The sequence below is a fragment of the Pogona vitticeps genome, chromosome 5 (assembly GCF_051106095.1).
Source record: "Pogona vitticeps strain Pit_001003342236 chromosome 5, PviZW2.1, whole genome shotgun sequence".
Lineage (NCBI taxonomy): Eukaryota > Metazoa > Chordata > Lepidosauria > Squamata > Agamidae > Pogona > Pogona vitticeps.
The window spans coordinates 170,546,533-170,559,450 of record NC_135787.1 but is presented as its reverse complement, the minus strand read 5'-3'; the positions used below and the strand labels follow the sequence as shown (position 1 = coordinate 170,559,450).

General features: G+C 37.6%; 1 protein-coding gene across 1 annotated transcript in view; it reads right to left on the bottom strand.

The window, feature by feature from the left end:
• The window catches only part of NUAK1 (NUAK family kinase 1), a 62,301-nt gene that overhangs the window by 32,509 nt on the left and 16,874 nt on the right, over window positions 1–12,918 (bottom strand). Inside the window, exon 2 of the mRNA XM_020803644.3 lies at window positions 1,249–1,369. Coding sequence (XP_020659303.2) covers window positions 1,249–1,369 — 121 coding nt within the window. The remainder of the gene's footprint in view (window positions 1–1,248; window positions 1,370–12,918) is intronic.

Below are 12,918 nucleotides of genomic sequence, written 5' to 3'. Positions count from 1 at the left end.
CACCTCCTGAACCCTATGCAAACTTAATTTGGTGTTGTTCTGAGTTGTCCTTAATTTTTTGTTTTCCCTATTTAAATGCATTGAACTGTCCATTCAATTGATTTAAATGGGGAAAATAAAAAATCACCAAAAATTAATGAAGACTCAGAACAAAACCAAATTAAGATTGCACATGTTTCACAAGGTGCACTACGGAATCCAAGCATTTAAAACAGGTTTCAAACATTTTAAGACACTTTTAAATGAGCAAAAAGGGACATCGTTAAGTGAAATTCCCCCATAGAGAACATCGTTAAACGATGGGGGAAATTCCTCCAAAAAAACCCTCGCTGTGTGAATTCATCGTTGTATGAAGCAATCGTTGTGCGAGGCACCACTGTATCAATGCATGAAGAGCTCTAATGGTATTTCTAGTAGGCACTGTTGCCCTCAAGTCCATAAAAAAGAAAGAAAAAGATTTAGAGGGCAACCATATTAATGAAAAAATGAGGGAAATACTATGGGTTTGATTTGCAATTTTTTCTCTTGATCACATGACATAATGGGAAATGCAAATCAACCCGGAACCCACATCCCCAATTTATAGCTTTTCTTCCCGAGCCTCTTCTACTCTTTAAAAAGTTGAATTCTTTGGCTTCAAATAAAGCATGTGAACACTTGAACCAATGCAGAAAGGATGAGGTGAGCATGGACACACACACGAAACCGTCCCCCTTGCCTCTCGCCTCATTAGTACATGCACACACAGGGTAGCACCAGCACGTACTTCCCCAGCAAAGCCTGTATCCAAGACTCTTCTTTATTTTCCTTGCTAGTTCCTCAACTAGCAAAGCTCTGAGTCGGAAGCTGGCAATCTAGACAGGAAAAGCCTAGCTCATTGCCTACTTTGAACAGCACCATCTGCCAGGCTGTAAGAATAACTGCAAGCAGTTCAATTTAATGGTTGTTGTGGGTTTTTTGGGCTCTTTGGCTGTGTTCTGAAGGTTGTTCTTCCTAATATTTCGTCAGACTCTGTGGCCAGCATCTTCAGAGGACAGGAGTAGCTCTCTGTGCTCAATTTAAGTCTACTTAAATGAAACAGACTTGAATTCTCTGGTGTGATTTCACAATGAGAGAACACAAATGAATTTACATTTTCTCTCACTGTGTAGTCACACTCTTAGAGAGGTAGGTTCTCATGTAAAAGGATATTAAAACATAGTACTGAATGAAAAAATGATATAGATGATGAAAATACCAGTCACTAACCTTCATATATAGTGATGATATGAGGATGGTTGAGAGATGACATGATCTCAATCTCCCGTCTGATGTGAACCATATCTTGTTCATCCTTAATTTTGTCCTTACGGATGGACTTTATTGCAACCTACAAATTCAGGAAATTGAGCATTACTCTTAAAACAAAGCAGATGAAAGTAATCCATTAGGAGAATTCATATGTCAGATGCTGGCAAAAACATGGAAGTAGCAAAAATAAACCTTAGAGTACATACACCTTTTTACTGTATTAAACCCAATGCACTCCATGTTACAGGAGACAGTAGTACTGTACTGGGTCTGAGATCTTTATTTATATATCTACACAGACTACAATTTACAATATACACAATAAGCCAATTCAGTGTCCAAAGTAATTGCAACAAATTTAGACCAACCTAACTCTTGATTTATTATATTATTCTATTTTCATAAGGGATGCAAAGAATACATGATTATCTGTAATGTATTATTTTTTCATATTGATAAAATGGAACATACAGTGAAAGAATCCCATTTTGTAATTAATTGTGCATTCTAGCTTAATCCTTCATTTATCAATAGGAGTGGAATTTGAAAAAATAAATGTTGTTTGTGTAAATGGCTTATGTCAATAATAGTTAATTCAATGCAGTTAAAGCATGTAAATGAAAATGCTTTATTTTGTACAACTGAACTCTTTCCTATCTGATCACACTTCACTTTTTCTTGTGTTTTTATTGTTAATTTATAAAACAAATAAATAATGAGAACCTGCCTTCAGATTAAGATGATGTGCACTAGCACTTAATTTTGACCATTTTTAGAAACTGAAGACAAAATGTTGCATCCAGGTATGAGCTAGGGGCCCTTCTTCAAAAGAAGATGCTACAGTATTTTTTTTAATTGGCTCTGGGGTTGTTTCAAATTCAGTTCAGAGTGTGCTTGATAAAGTGCTAACCAGTTTTGGTTTGGAGCATTTAACAGACTCTCTGCTTCTGTACGGTCCTGTGATGACTACATGATCATTTATTAAATTTGCCCAGAAAAATGAGATCTGAGATACAACAGTAACTACAGTATAGACTTCCGTTGTTTAGGATGAGTATACCTATAATTTCTAGAATATGATCCATCTTCTGTCCATAAATTTTAAATCAACTATGGTGATCATGGGGAAAGACAACTTGTAAAAGTTGGCACAGTCCCCACCAAAATGAAAACCAAAAATGGTGACAAAAGACAATGCATTAATAGCAAAATAAAATCATGGTAGAAATAAAATTCCTGAACAATCTGAAAAGAAGCAATGAAAAATGACCAGAACAAAAATATTTGAACATTTGCAATTATTTGAAGTCATTGTATATTCAAACCGTAGTTAATATTATAAATTCTTCCAAAATCCTGTCCATCTTTCTCATTTAATTTTTAAAATCCTTAGTTACTGATTTGTTGTGATTTTTTAAAACTATATGTTTTGAACAGAACAGTTTGGATATCTGTTTTGATAGCCTTCAGTTCCTTCATTTGTGTGCTCTGCTATACTTTACCAATCTGAATGTCCACCTTAATAAAATAATTCATTTGATTTGCATCCAAATTCTTGTGTTTTTTATCTCCACCTAAATGGCTTGATTTGTCAGACCATAACAATTACACACTGCAAACCAGCATGACAATCTTGCTGTGATAGTATATGCAGCTGTATCAAAGTTTTTGTTTGTTTGTGATATTTTAAGCAATTGTTTGGAATATGTTTCTATATTGAATCGGGGGTGGACTACATGGCCAGCAAGCATCCAACAATTCTGTGATTCTATGCACACATTGGTAAAACACACTGCACTGAAAGAACACTCATGCATATGATACTACCAACACTGCTTTTTTGCAATGTTTCATTAAGGCATGCATAGGAATCAGTAACACAATGTAGAGAAAATGGAAACGAACTGAGAGCTGGTGTAAACTGTGCCTATTCCAATTCCAAAATTAATTTTAGAATTTTTTTCCAGTTAAACTAGAACTCAGAATAAAATGCTGGAAGAACAATAAAGGGTGAGAATTGGGGAAGCACTTTCATTTTTCATTTTAATAAAGCCAAGTTATTTGCAACTACAGGTAGTTATATTTTACATTCCCATCAATGATTTTTTTTCTTCTTCACTGGGAAAATTTAATACATAAGTACGCTTTGTGGCAGGATCCTATTTTCTTGTTACTTTTGAAATCAAGGAACATAAAGCAGATAATTTAAAACACACACAGAGAGAGAAACAAATCACCAGATCATGATCCATTAGCATCACAGCCTTTGGTAATGAACAAGCTACTCACCCCAAAATAAAGCAGAAAACATACTGTAATGATATTATAAGATAACATAATACTTTGCAGTTACGATTCCAGAAGAAACTGGAAGATTCTCATGTGTTATTAACCTGGCACTTTCATGTCCAGTGCCACCCTTATGCAATTACTTTGTAACCATATCCTTCCTGCATCCTTCCTTAATCATGTATTAGACTTCCTTCCAAAAGGATTGGTGGGAACAGAGGAAACAATAGGCAAACTTACATTAGAAATTCACAGTCCAAGAGCCACATGGGAGTATGAGTTGCCAATGAAAGATAAGCATATAATGGCACAAAATCAGATCAGGTAACATGATGAAACATGAGACAGGCAACACAATGAAACAGAACTAGCAACCCACCCCAAATACAGCCCTTTAATATTTCACATTAAAATTTAAATTCTATGAATTGTACAATGGTCCTTCCTTTACATTTACTACAGTCTTCCCATCTGATTTATACTGATCCAGGTAACTTCGTCATCTGCACTGACAAATGCAAAATTAATAGCTTTATTTATCAGAAGGATATCAGAACATAAAAGGAAATATTATCTAAGTTCTGACAAATGATTCGGAGAGAAATCTTGATCATATATTTAATGTCTTCTAACCATTTGAGATATTCTGCAATTATTATTCAGATGGTGCAACAAACTGATTATATTTCCTTAAGGTAAAATTTGTGGAAGGAATACATTTTCATGTTGGGTTTACAGACTGCACTTCATTGTTATGGGCACTCGTTGGAAAAGTCTCTCTCCCACCCACCCGCCCACTATCATTTTTATAAATATTTTCTTTTAAAAACTGATGTTGAACATTGGCCTGCTGCAACAGGGATAAGTTGCAAAACTTTCCTTGAAAGCTATATTATCCTATTATTGAAGAAAAGTCAATCGTCACACTCTTCAAAAGAAAGTGACAAAGAAAGTACTTGCATTTCCAATACAGGGAGACGATAGCTCTCTTGTTAAAGGTTGCCTTCCTTCCTTTATATGGGAAACTGATATAACACATGAGTACTAGCTAGCTCTGCATTAGTACTAATATCAGGACGTGTCAAGGGAGAATGTGAGATTGTTATGGTCTGAAATAGTCTAAACAGCAAGATACAGTACTTCAGTATTCTTCATATAGTAAAGCTTTAGTTTAAAGAACCAGTTAAATGCAATTTTAATCATGGCAAGACAAGGGAAAAAAGCTTAATCAATTTCAAAAGAATGGAAAGCATATTCAACTGGCAGACAGATCTTGGCTTCTCTCTCTCTCTCTCTCTCTCTCTCTCTCCTATTATTCCCTGGAATAGGCTGCAAGTGCATATATGCTCTGCATGAAAGAAGGATGTGGGTGGCTTTTGGAACCAGACATGCATTCCTGAAGAAAAAATAAATATAGACATTGATAAAAATATGCTTAGTATAAAACAGCCCTGCATTTGGCTTTCAGAAAGAATGTTAAAAGGACATTATTGTCAAACACGAGGGAGCAAATTCTTCACCATCTAAGGTCAGTAAGGGGATCACCCAATTCAAAGAAAGGAAAGAAGAGTATTTGGATCATGATCATTTTTTACAAATGGGGAAAAGTAGACTAGACTGAGTCCTGTACTCTCATAAGCCTTGAAAGTAGACTATTTAAAATATATATTTATATATATATATGTCAATAATGTTTCTCTTTTTAGTACTACTTAGTTATTATTGTGATTCTCATTGATTCCTTTGATTCTGTTCCTTCAATAAAACTAAGGTAACACAGTACACAGCTACAACTTTTGTTTGATTGATTGATTGATTTTGCTTGCTTGCTTGCTTGTTTGTTTGTTTATTAACTTATTTACTTACTTAACTTACTTGCTTTTTAATTTATAGAATTTCCAGGATGACTCATAAAAATGGTAAGGTTCCATAAAATACCATAAAGCAGAACAAAAGTTGCATAGAAAGGTCTTCAAAATCATCAGAACTCTGATTATTCAATGGGAAAGCTCCCCCAAAATTTCAGAGCCTTGATTACTGTATTCACTTGGAAAATAAACAACAAGGTCTTTGCTTTACGCTAGAAAAAACACTAGATTTGTGACCAAAGAAGTCTCTCTTGGAAAGGCAATCTACATGCAAGGTGCTGCAACAAAGAACTTAAATTCTTTTGTCTGGAATGATTTTTAGTGTACTGGTCATCATTCAACCCATCACCGATCAATGACACCAGTTGAGCATTTTTCTCCTTAAAAAGGGAATGGATCTGATGGTTATCAGTATACTGATAGCACATCACTCCACACCTTTAGATATTCTCACTTACGGTAATAATTTCATACTAATAAGGAAAAGCATGGGATGCCACAGGACCTCATAACAGAAATGTTATGTTAATGCCAAGCAGTATTCTCACAACACCATCTTCTGGAAACAGCAATCAAAGTAAGAGAATAACCACTGCAATGCAGTGCCCCGAGCCTAGACAGTTTACCCAGAAACGTAGCATGATTTGTTGTATATCCTTTTCTTTCATCCCAATCTGACAAGAAACAAAAAGATATAATGAATACCAGTCATGACCCCTTACTTCATATGAAGACAGGTTGCTTATCTATAATTAATTCTTTGAGTGCCCATCTGTAAACTCACACATTTGATTTTTGCAACTTCACAGACCCTCAGGATGCTCTAGATCTCAGAAGCTTTTGGTGGGAACTCCACTCCCAATCTGGAGATAGCACTGACCTACTATGGGTTGTAAGGATTATAAAAACAAAGCAGGTCAAGCACTCTGAACATTCAAGACTACTACAGAAATGTTAAACAATATTATTATGCAGATTTCATACTGGAACCCACACTAACATGAAAAAATCAGAGATCACTTGAGTGGCAACAATAACCTCCTATTTCAAATGCACTGAGCAAAATCCACAACTGGTATGAATAACAGTAACTCCTTTGCGCTCCTACTGAGGATCTGCTCAAACTATGCACAATCATTTCTGCACTGAGATATTTAAACACACTCATCTGTAAATGCAAGGACAGCTCTGCACAATATTATGGCATATTTAATAGAGCCAAGGAATACAAGATTTGCTTCATTACAGTATCTAAACAATAAGGGGCTTTCTTGCAAGCACTATAAATACCAATAATACAGTTCTGTTCATGAATGAATTTTAAACACAACTACATTCAGAGGTATATAAAGAATTCTTTCAGAATATGTTTATACTTCTAATACCAGAGGGTATGTAGTCTTCATTTGTTGACATCTCAGTGATGAGACTGATGCCAGAAATTATGCATAATGGACATGTACAGTATAAACCTAAGCAGCTATTATCTTACTTAAGGAAATGTCTGAAATGGATAAATGAAAGTATTTATCTTTTCAGCGAGGACAGAGGGTCATCTCACCCCAAAATTTGGGATGTTCCCCCTCTTCCACTGCACTGTGAATCAACCTACAGAGACCAAGAACAACATAAAGCCTTCCATGTCTCCCTATCTAGTACTTCTGTAATCTTGCCTGACGAACAAACAGTAATCTCAAAAGCTTCCACACTAATTTTTTGTCTTTTTGGCTAGCCTATTGAAGTTTTCATTTTAGCATGGATTTTGGAATTTACTCTTCCTTTCTTGGAAAATGTCTAACGGTGTTCCGTGTCTAGTCGCACTGGCCACGTGACCACAGAAACTGTCTTTGGAGAAACGCTGGCTCCGTGGCTTGGAAATGGGGATGAGCACCCCGCCCTAGAGTCAGACATGACTGGACTAAATGTCAAGGGGAAACTTTACCTCTTGGAAAATAATTTATGTATACCAGTCACCACTTCCTATTACAAAGATTGAAATGCAAATGTGTTTGTTAGGCTACTCATATTGGCTCCTCAAGAAACTGAATATCAAGTTCTGTCCAAAAAAAGTTAAGAAGTCCGCATTATTCACGTCCTTCTTTGTTGTTAACACAAGACTGTACTCTGGAAGCTCAATTATTTATCAAAACAAAATAATCAAATCTGAATATTTTGTCGCTGCAACGGCAATTTTTTTTGGCATTTAAGATTCTGCCCTGTCTCACTATCCCTAAAGGCTTCCCCAGAATTAAAGGGATCCTAAGGGAGTCTGAGAACGTTTTGCAGGGAGAGGGGGGGAGAGACATAACTTCTAATTACCAAAATATGGCCATGGCTGATGACTTGCATGATGTACCTTTGCATTATTTCATTTCAGCCATTATAGGATAAAAGAGCCTAGAATAGCCTGGTTTTAAATGACACAATCAAAGATCTTTCAAGATGGTTGTGGGTTTTTCGGGCTCTTTGGCCGTGTTCTGAAGGTTGTTCTTCCTGACGTTTTGCCAGTCTCTGTTGTCGGCATCTTCAGATGACTGGAGTAGGAACTCTGTCTATGCTCTGTTGCTGGAGAGTTCCTACTCCAGTCCTCTGAACACACCACAATGAAAATTAAATTATTTTTTTTCTTAATTTTCCTAACTCCCTAACAAAGTGGCAATGCTCTTGCTGATGTTAAGTCAAATTGACTTGCGACTGAAAAAATATTTGAGGTTTCAGTCTATATTTGGCACAGAATTTTAGTCTGGAGTGAAGAGGATATAAAAGAAGAACAATATGGAGGGAAACATGCTATGTTAAAATATATGACAAAAAAGCTTAAAATCAATCACAGTTCCTTCATCATATAAGGGCATTAATATTTGTGTTTACTAACAACCCTTTGTGCTCTCACTATGGCTCCCCTGACAAAGTAACGCCAAGCTGTATCACAACAAAAATTATACACAGTCTTAAAGGCTGAGAAAGGTCAGGAGGTCCACTGTGGTAAGGAAAGGCGAGGTTTGAAGCTAAGGCCAGAAAATATTTACTGTTCAGATTCCCTAAGCCAGATCATCTCCATGGTAATACAGCCTCAGAGAAAATCATGCAGTTAAGTCAAATTATTTATATAAATTATCCTATCTCATTGTTTAGAGGTGCAATGAAGGAAGTTCCTCCAGTGTTTCACACCAAGCAATCAGCGAGGCAATTTGTATCTAACACAGTCCTGCTGATTTAAACCACCAGTTCCTGCCTTTCAGATTTGCTCTTTTTTCCTTTTTTAAATTAGATACTACATATTTGTTCTTCCTATTACATCTGATGCCATCTGGTGATCAGATTTACAAAGCTCAAGAAAAAGTGTTGATAAATTTGTGGTGGAAATGTTAGACTCTAAATTTAGGTTTGTGTCTTTAATCTCCCCATTTACTATGCAACCCATACTGAGAATGATACTGTTGAAAAACCAGACATTTATTTTCTAAATAAAGAATAATAGAATAAAAGAATTTGCAAAGATGATATTTAAAAAAAAAATCCACAGCATCAATGATAGAAAAAAATCTGTGCCCATGTACTGTATTAGACAAGTGATTTAGTCACCTGGGGATTTATTTTAATAATAGATTCATCACCTTAAAAAATACCATCCAATAAGATCATTGCAAATAAAAATAGAAAAACTAGAATAATCCTTTGAGTGATCCATCAAGCTTGTTTTCCCCCATCTGTAGTCTTTTTGCTAGAAGGTTTAGCCAAATGTTTAAAGTCCGTGGCACACTCACTCCACTCCCCATTTTCTTTTTTTACTATCTAACCTACCTAAGATTTCTAGAGAACTCAAAAGCTTGCAAATTCTTCTGGAATTATAAGTCATTTTAATAAAAAGTATAGTCTTCCTCTGAATTTTCTTATATTCTTATGAACCAACTTATGGCTACCTCTTTTTCTCAATGTACTTCAATATTCTACTTCCCAGGATGTTATAGAAAAGACTGTGTCCTAAAACTACAGCTGATTTACAGCTACTGTGGCACTACTTGCAAATGAAAAAAGGGAAAGGAGAAAAAAGCTCCCTTGTCAGACGTGTAAAGGCCTGTATTTGATAAATGTCAAACACAGGTTTTTATTTGCATAAACTGGTATATTTTGTGCTTCTGCTAAGAACTAGGATGCTTTTAAGTGTATGTATTTCAGTTCTGCACTGCCAATTTCTCTAGCCATAAGTAACATTATTCTATCAACAGTAGTGACTCAGCAACAGAAGAATTAGTGACTGAGTAGGAGGAAGATTTTCAGGCTCTTTGTTATACACAGAGCCTAGCCTGTGAAATCTAATCAACCAGCAAGGATAAAAGATTCATTGTGCACTTACAAAAGTAAAGGATGGGAGGTACATTTGCAACATCCTTCCTTCTCTTTGCCCTCCCCTCATGTCATATCAGGATGTGTAGGTATCCTTCCTGGCCACCACACTGCTGCCAGAATGACATCTGCTCTTGCCTTGTATTTGCTGTATACCACTGCCAGAAAGAGAAGCAAGTAGGTCCTAGAAATTCAGGGGTGGGCAAAATGTGGCCCTCCAGATGTTGCTGAACTGCAACTCCCATAATTCCTAGCCCACACAGCCAATAGTGTGAGGAGAGTTGGCCTAGCCCACACAGTGAGGAATGTTGGGATTTGCAGTTCAGCAACATCTGGAGGGCCGCACTTTGCCCAGATCTGTTCTAGATAAAATCAAGCCTGAAATATCTTTGGAGGCAAACATGTTGAAACTGAGGCTGTCCTACTTTAGGCACATCATGAGATAGCAGGATTATCAGGAAAAAGATATTGATGCTGGGAAATGTTAAAGGCAGCAGGGAAAGAGGATGACGAAATACAACATGGTATTTGGACATGACAGGCTTAGTTTGCAAAAGCTGAACAGGGCTGCTGAGGACGGTCATTTTGGAGATCATTCATTCATTAATATGGTCTCCATAAATCACTTGACAGCACATAACAATAAACTGTGCAAATGCACCCTAGTATATTTTTTCCTCCCATAGCACATTCACATTTTCTGACAAAAAGTTCATGAGCAATCAATTATGTTTCAGAATTTAGAAATAAATTGGTTATTATTCAAAAAGAAACAAAGCATTCAGAGAGAACTCTACCTCAGTCACCTTTCTGGGAATTTCAAGGAATCCTGACAGATTGGGCTCTGCCTGCTCCTGGCAGGATACAAAATAGAATTTTCATTAGGGATGTGCAAGTACTGATCATCCAATCTGATTTGTATCCAAATATTTGCTGCACGCTTCAGGACCAATGCACCCCAAGACAATTTGGAGCTTGCTGAATTGACTTGTTCTTGTGTTTCTGCAGATATTTGTATGTATTTGTATGTTTCTGAATCGGGAGGGGAAATCCCTGAAAATCTGGAAAATAAAGAGTTATGATCTGGGACTGAAGAACTATGCAGTACTTTCAACTTCAGGATGTGTTGAACTTTCAATTTGTAGACAAAGGTCTTATCACCTTCCTCCCTTCCTTCTGCCCTCTTCCCAAGAGCCGTGTTCAGGGAAAAACATGTATTAAAGGTGTTAAAGATGTCCCCATAGTGTTGCCTGGTTTGCTCAAGTGCACCAACTCACTACTTAGCCCAAATCAGAATGCCGCATGTTTGGCACCCACCCATTCTGGAACATAACACAGTGACTAAAAGCAGGGAAAAGAACGGTCCTGCAAGTAGGGGTCAGCAGCATGTCTTCAAAAAGAAAAAAGAAAGAAAGAAAAAGAAATTATAATATGGTGTGGTGACAGCAGATAGTCCCAAGCACTACTTGACCTAGCCAAAGACCACACAAAAGAGTGGATGCCAATAATATACACCAATCTTATGTGTAATGAAGACTCAGTCTAGTTGCCTAACAGAAAGAAAGAAAATGCGAGAACACAGCCTGTCTAATAAGTAATTGTGAGGCCCCCAAGCAGGAGGCCTATGTAGGAGTGCCGTCGCTCCCGTCACGGACCCAAAAAACCCAAACCTCTCCCCCTCCTTCACCACCCCGTCACGAAGACAAGCAGGTGGACACCCATGAGTTGGGGGAGTTGCAGGAAGATAGGGGGCTAAAAGATGTGGGTATAGACACCAGTGACCTGGTACAGACCTTGAAGGGGTTAACCTTGTCATCAGGGCGTGGAAAGGATTTGGCGGGAAAAGGAAAGGAGGAGATAGAGGCGGCAGCCGGGGATATAAAAGAAAAATGCGAGGAGATCCCAGGAGGTTGGGAATGGATCTGGTTATAAGATCCGTGGACTGGAAGATGGGAGCAGATGCGGGTACCCCATGATGAGGCTGAGAAACGGAGAAAACAAGGTTTGAAACCCCATCCCTCATATTGGGGAGAAACAGAGGCAAAGGAGTGGAGACGCAAGTTGAGGGAAGAGAGGGAGGCAGTAGCTAAAGAGATTGAATGGAAAAAAGCATGGCATTTGGCGGAGTTGCAGAAGATGGGGTTTATCCGGGCCATGGATGGCTGATCCCAGAGAAGGCTCATCCTTATGGGAGTGGAGCGGCGACAAAGAGACCCTTCCCCTAATCCCTCCAGAAGAAGAACCTACAGAAACCCAGGTTTCTGTAAGGTTTAACTGGACCTTGGACTATCGAGGACAGTAACCCCTTTGTTGGAAGTTTATGGACACCCTTGCACCCTGGATTGGGGGAAAAAGAGCCTTTAAAAGTTGTTACTCATGACATTCCAGTTGATGTTGATGTTCAAATAAATACAGAACCAGTTGGACAGTTTACCAAGTCTCGGTCTTTATTGAAAGTGACTGACCCCCTTAATAGCGAACCCTCACAGTAATATACTACCATTCTCTTGCCATGCCTGGATGCAAAATAGCTGGCGTTGATGTGGCTAGGGAATGAATAGTATCCAGCGAGATCAGTCTGAGTCTTCAGGAAGTGCTTTGACGCTTCCTTTTTTTTTTTTTTGCTAATTGAAACAAGTTTTTTGTTTAAATCTTAGCATTTTTAACCCACGAAAAGGGGAACAAACTTCAGACGTGAGCATAATTGAGGGCTTCTTTAACCACCCCATATCTGCTGAAGTAATGTACTAATATGACCACTCCACCACATTTGGACCCTTTATTTTCAAAGCTGATGCACACTCCTAATTGTAATTTAAAGGTATAGGTAATATAGCCACACTTTAAAGTGGAAATGTATCAATTTGCAGGTTGCTAGTGTGGCATACTGACTCTTAGGCTGAAATCCTGTCACTTACCGTAATTATGCATGCATAAGGCAAACAGGATAACATTCAGTCACTTTTTCCCGGCAGTTAATGAGTTGCTGCTCGGGTGGGGGTGCCTGCTGGTTTTGCATGTGCAAGTCTCAGCTTGTTGCTCTAAGACAGATCACTGTTCTAAAACTTACCTGGAGGCAAATTTACATGGATTCTTCTTCTAAGTAAGTGTGGTATTCTTTTCA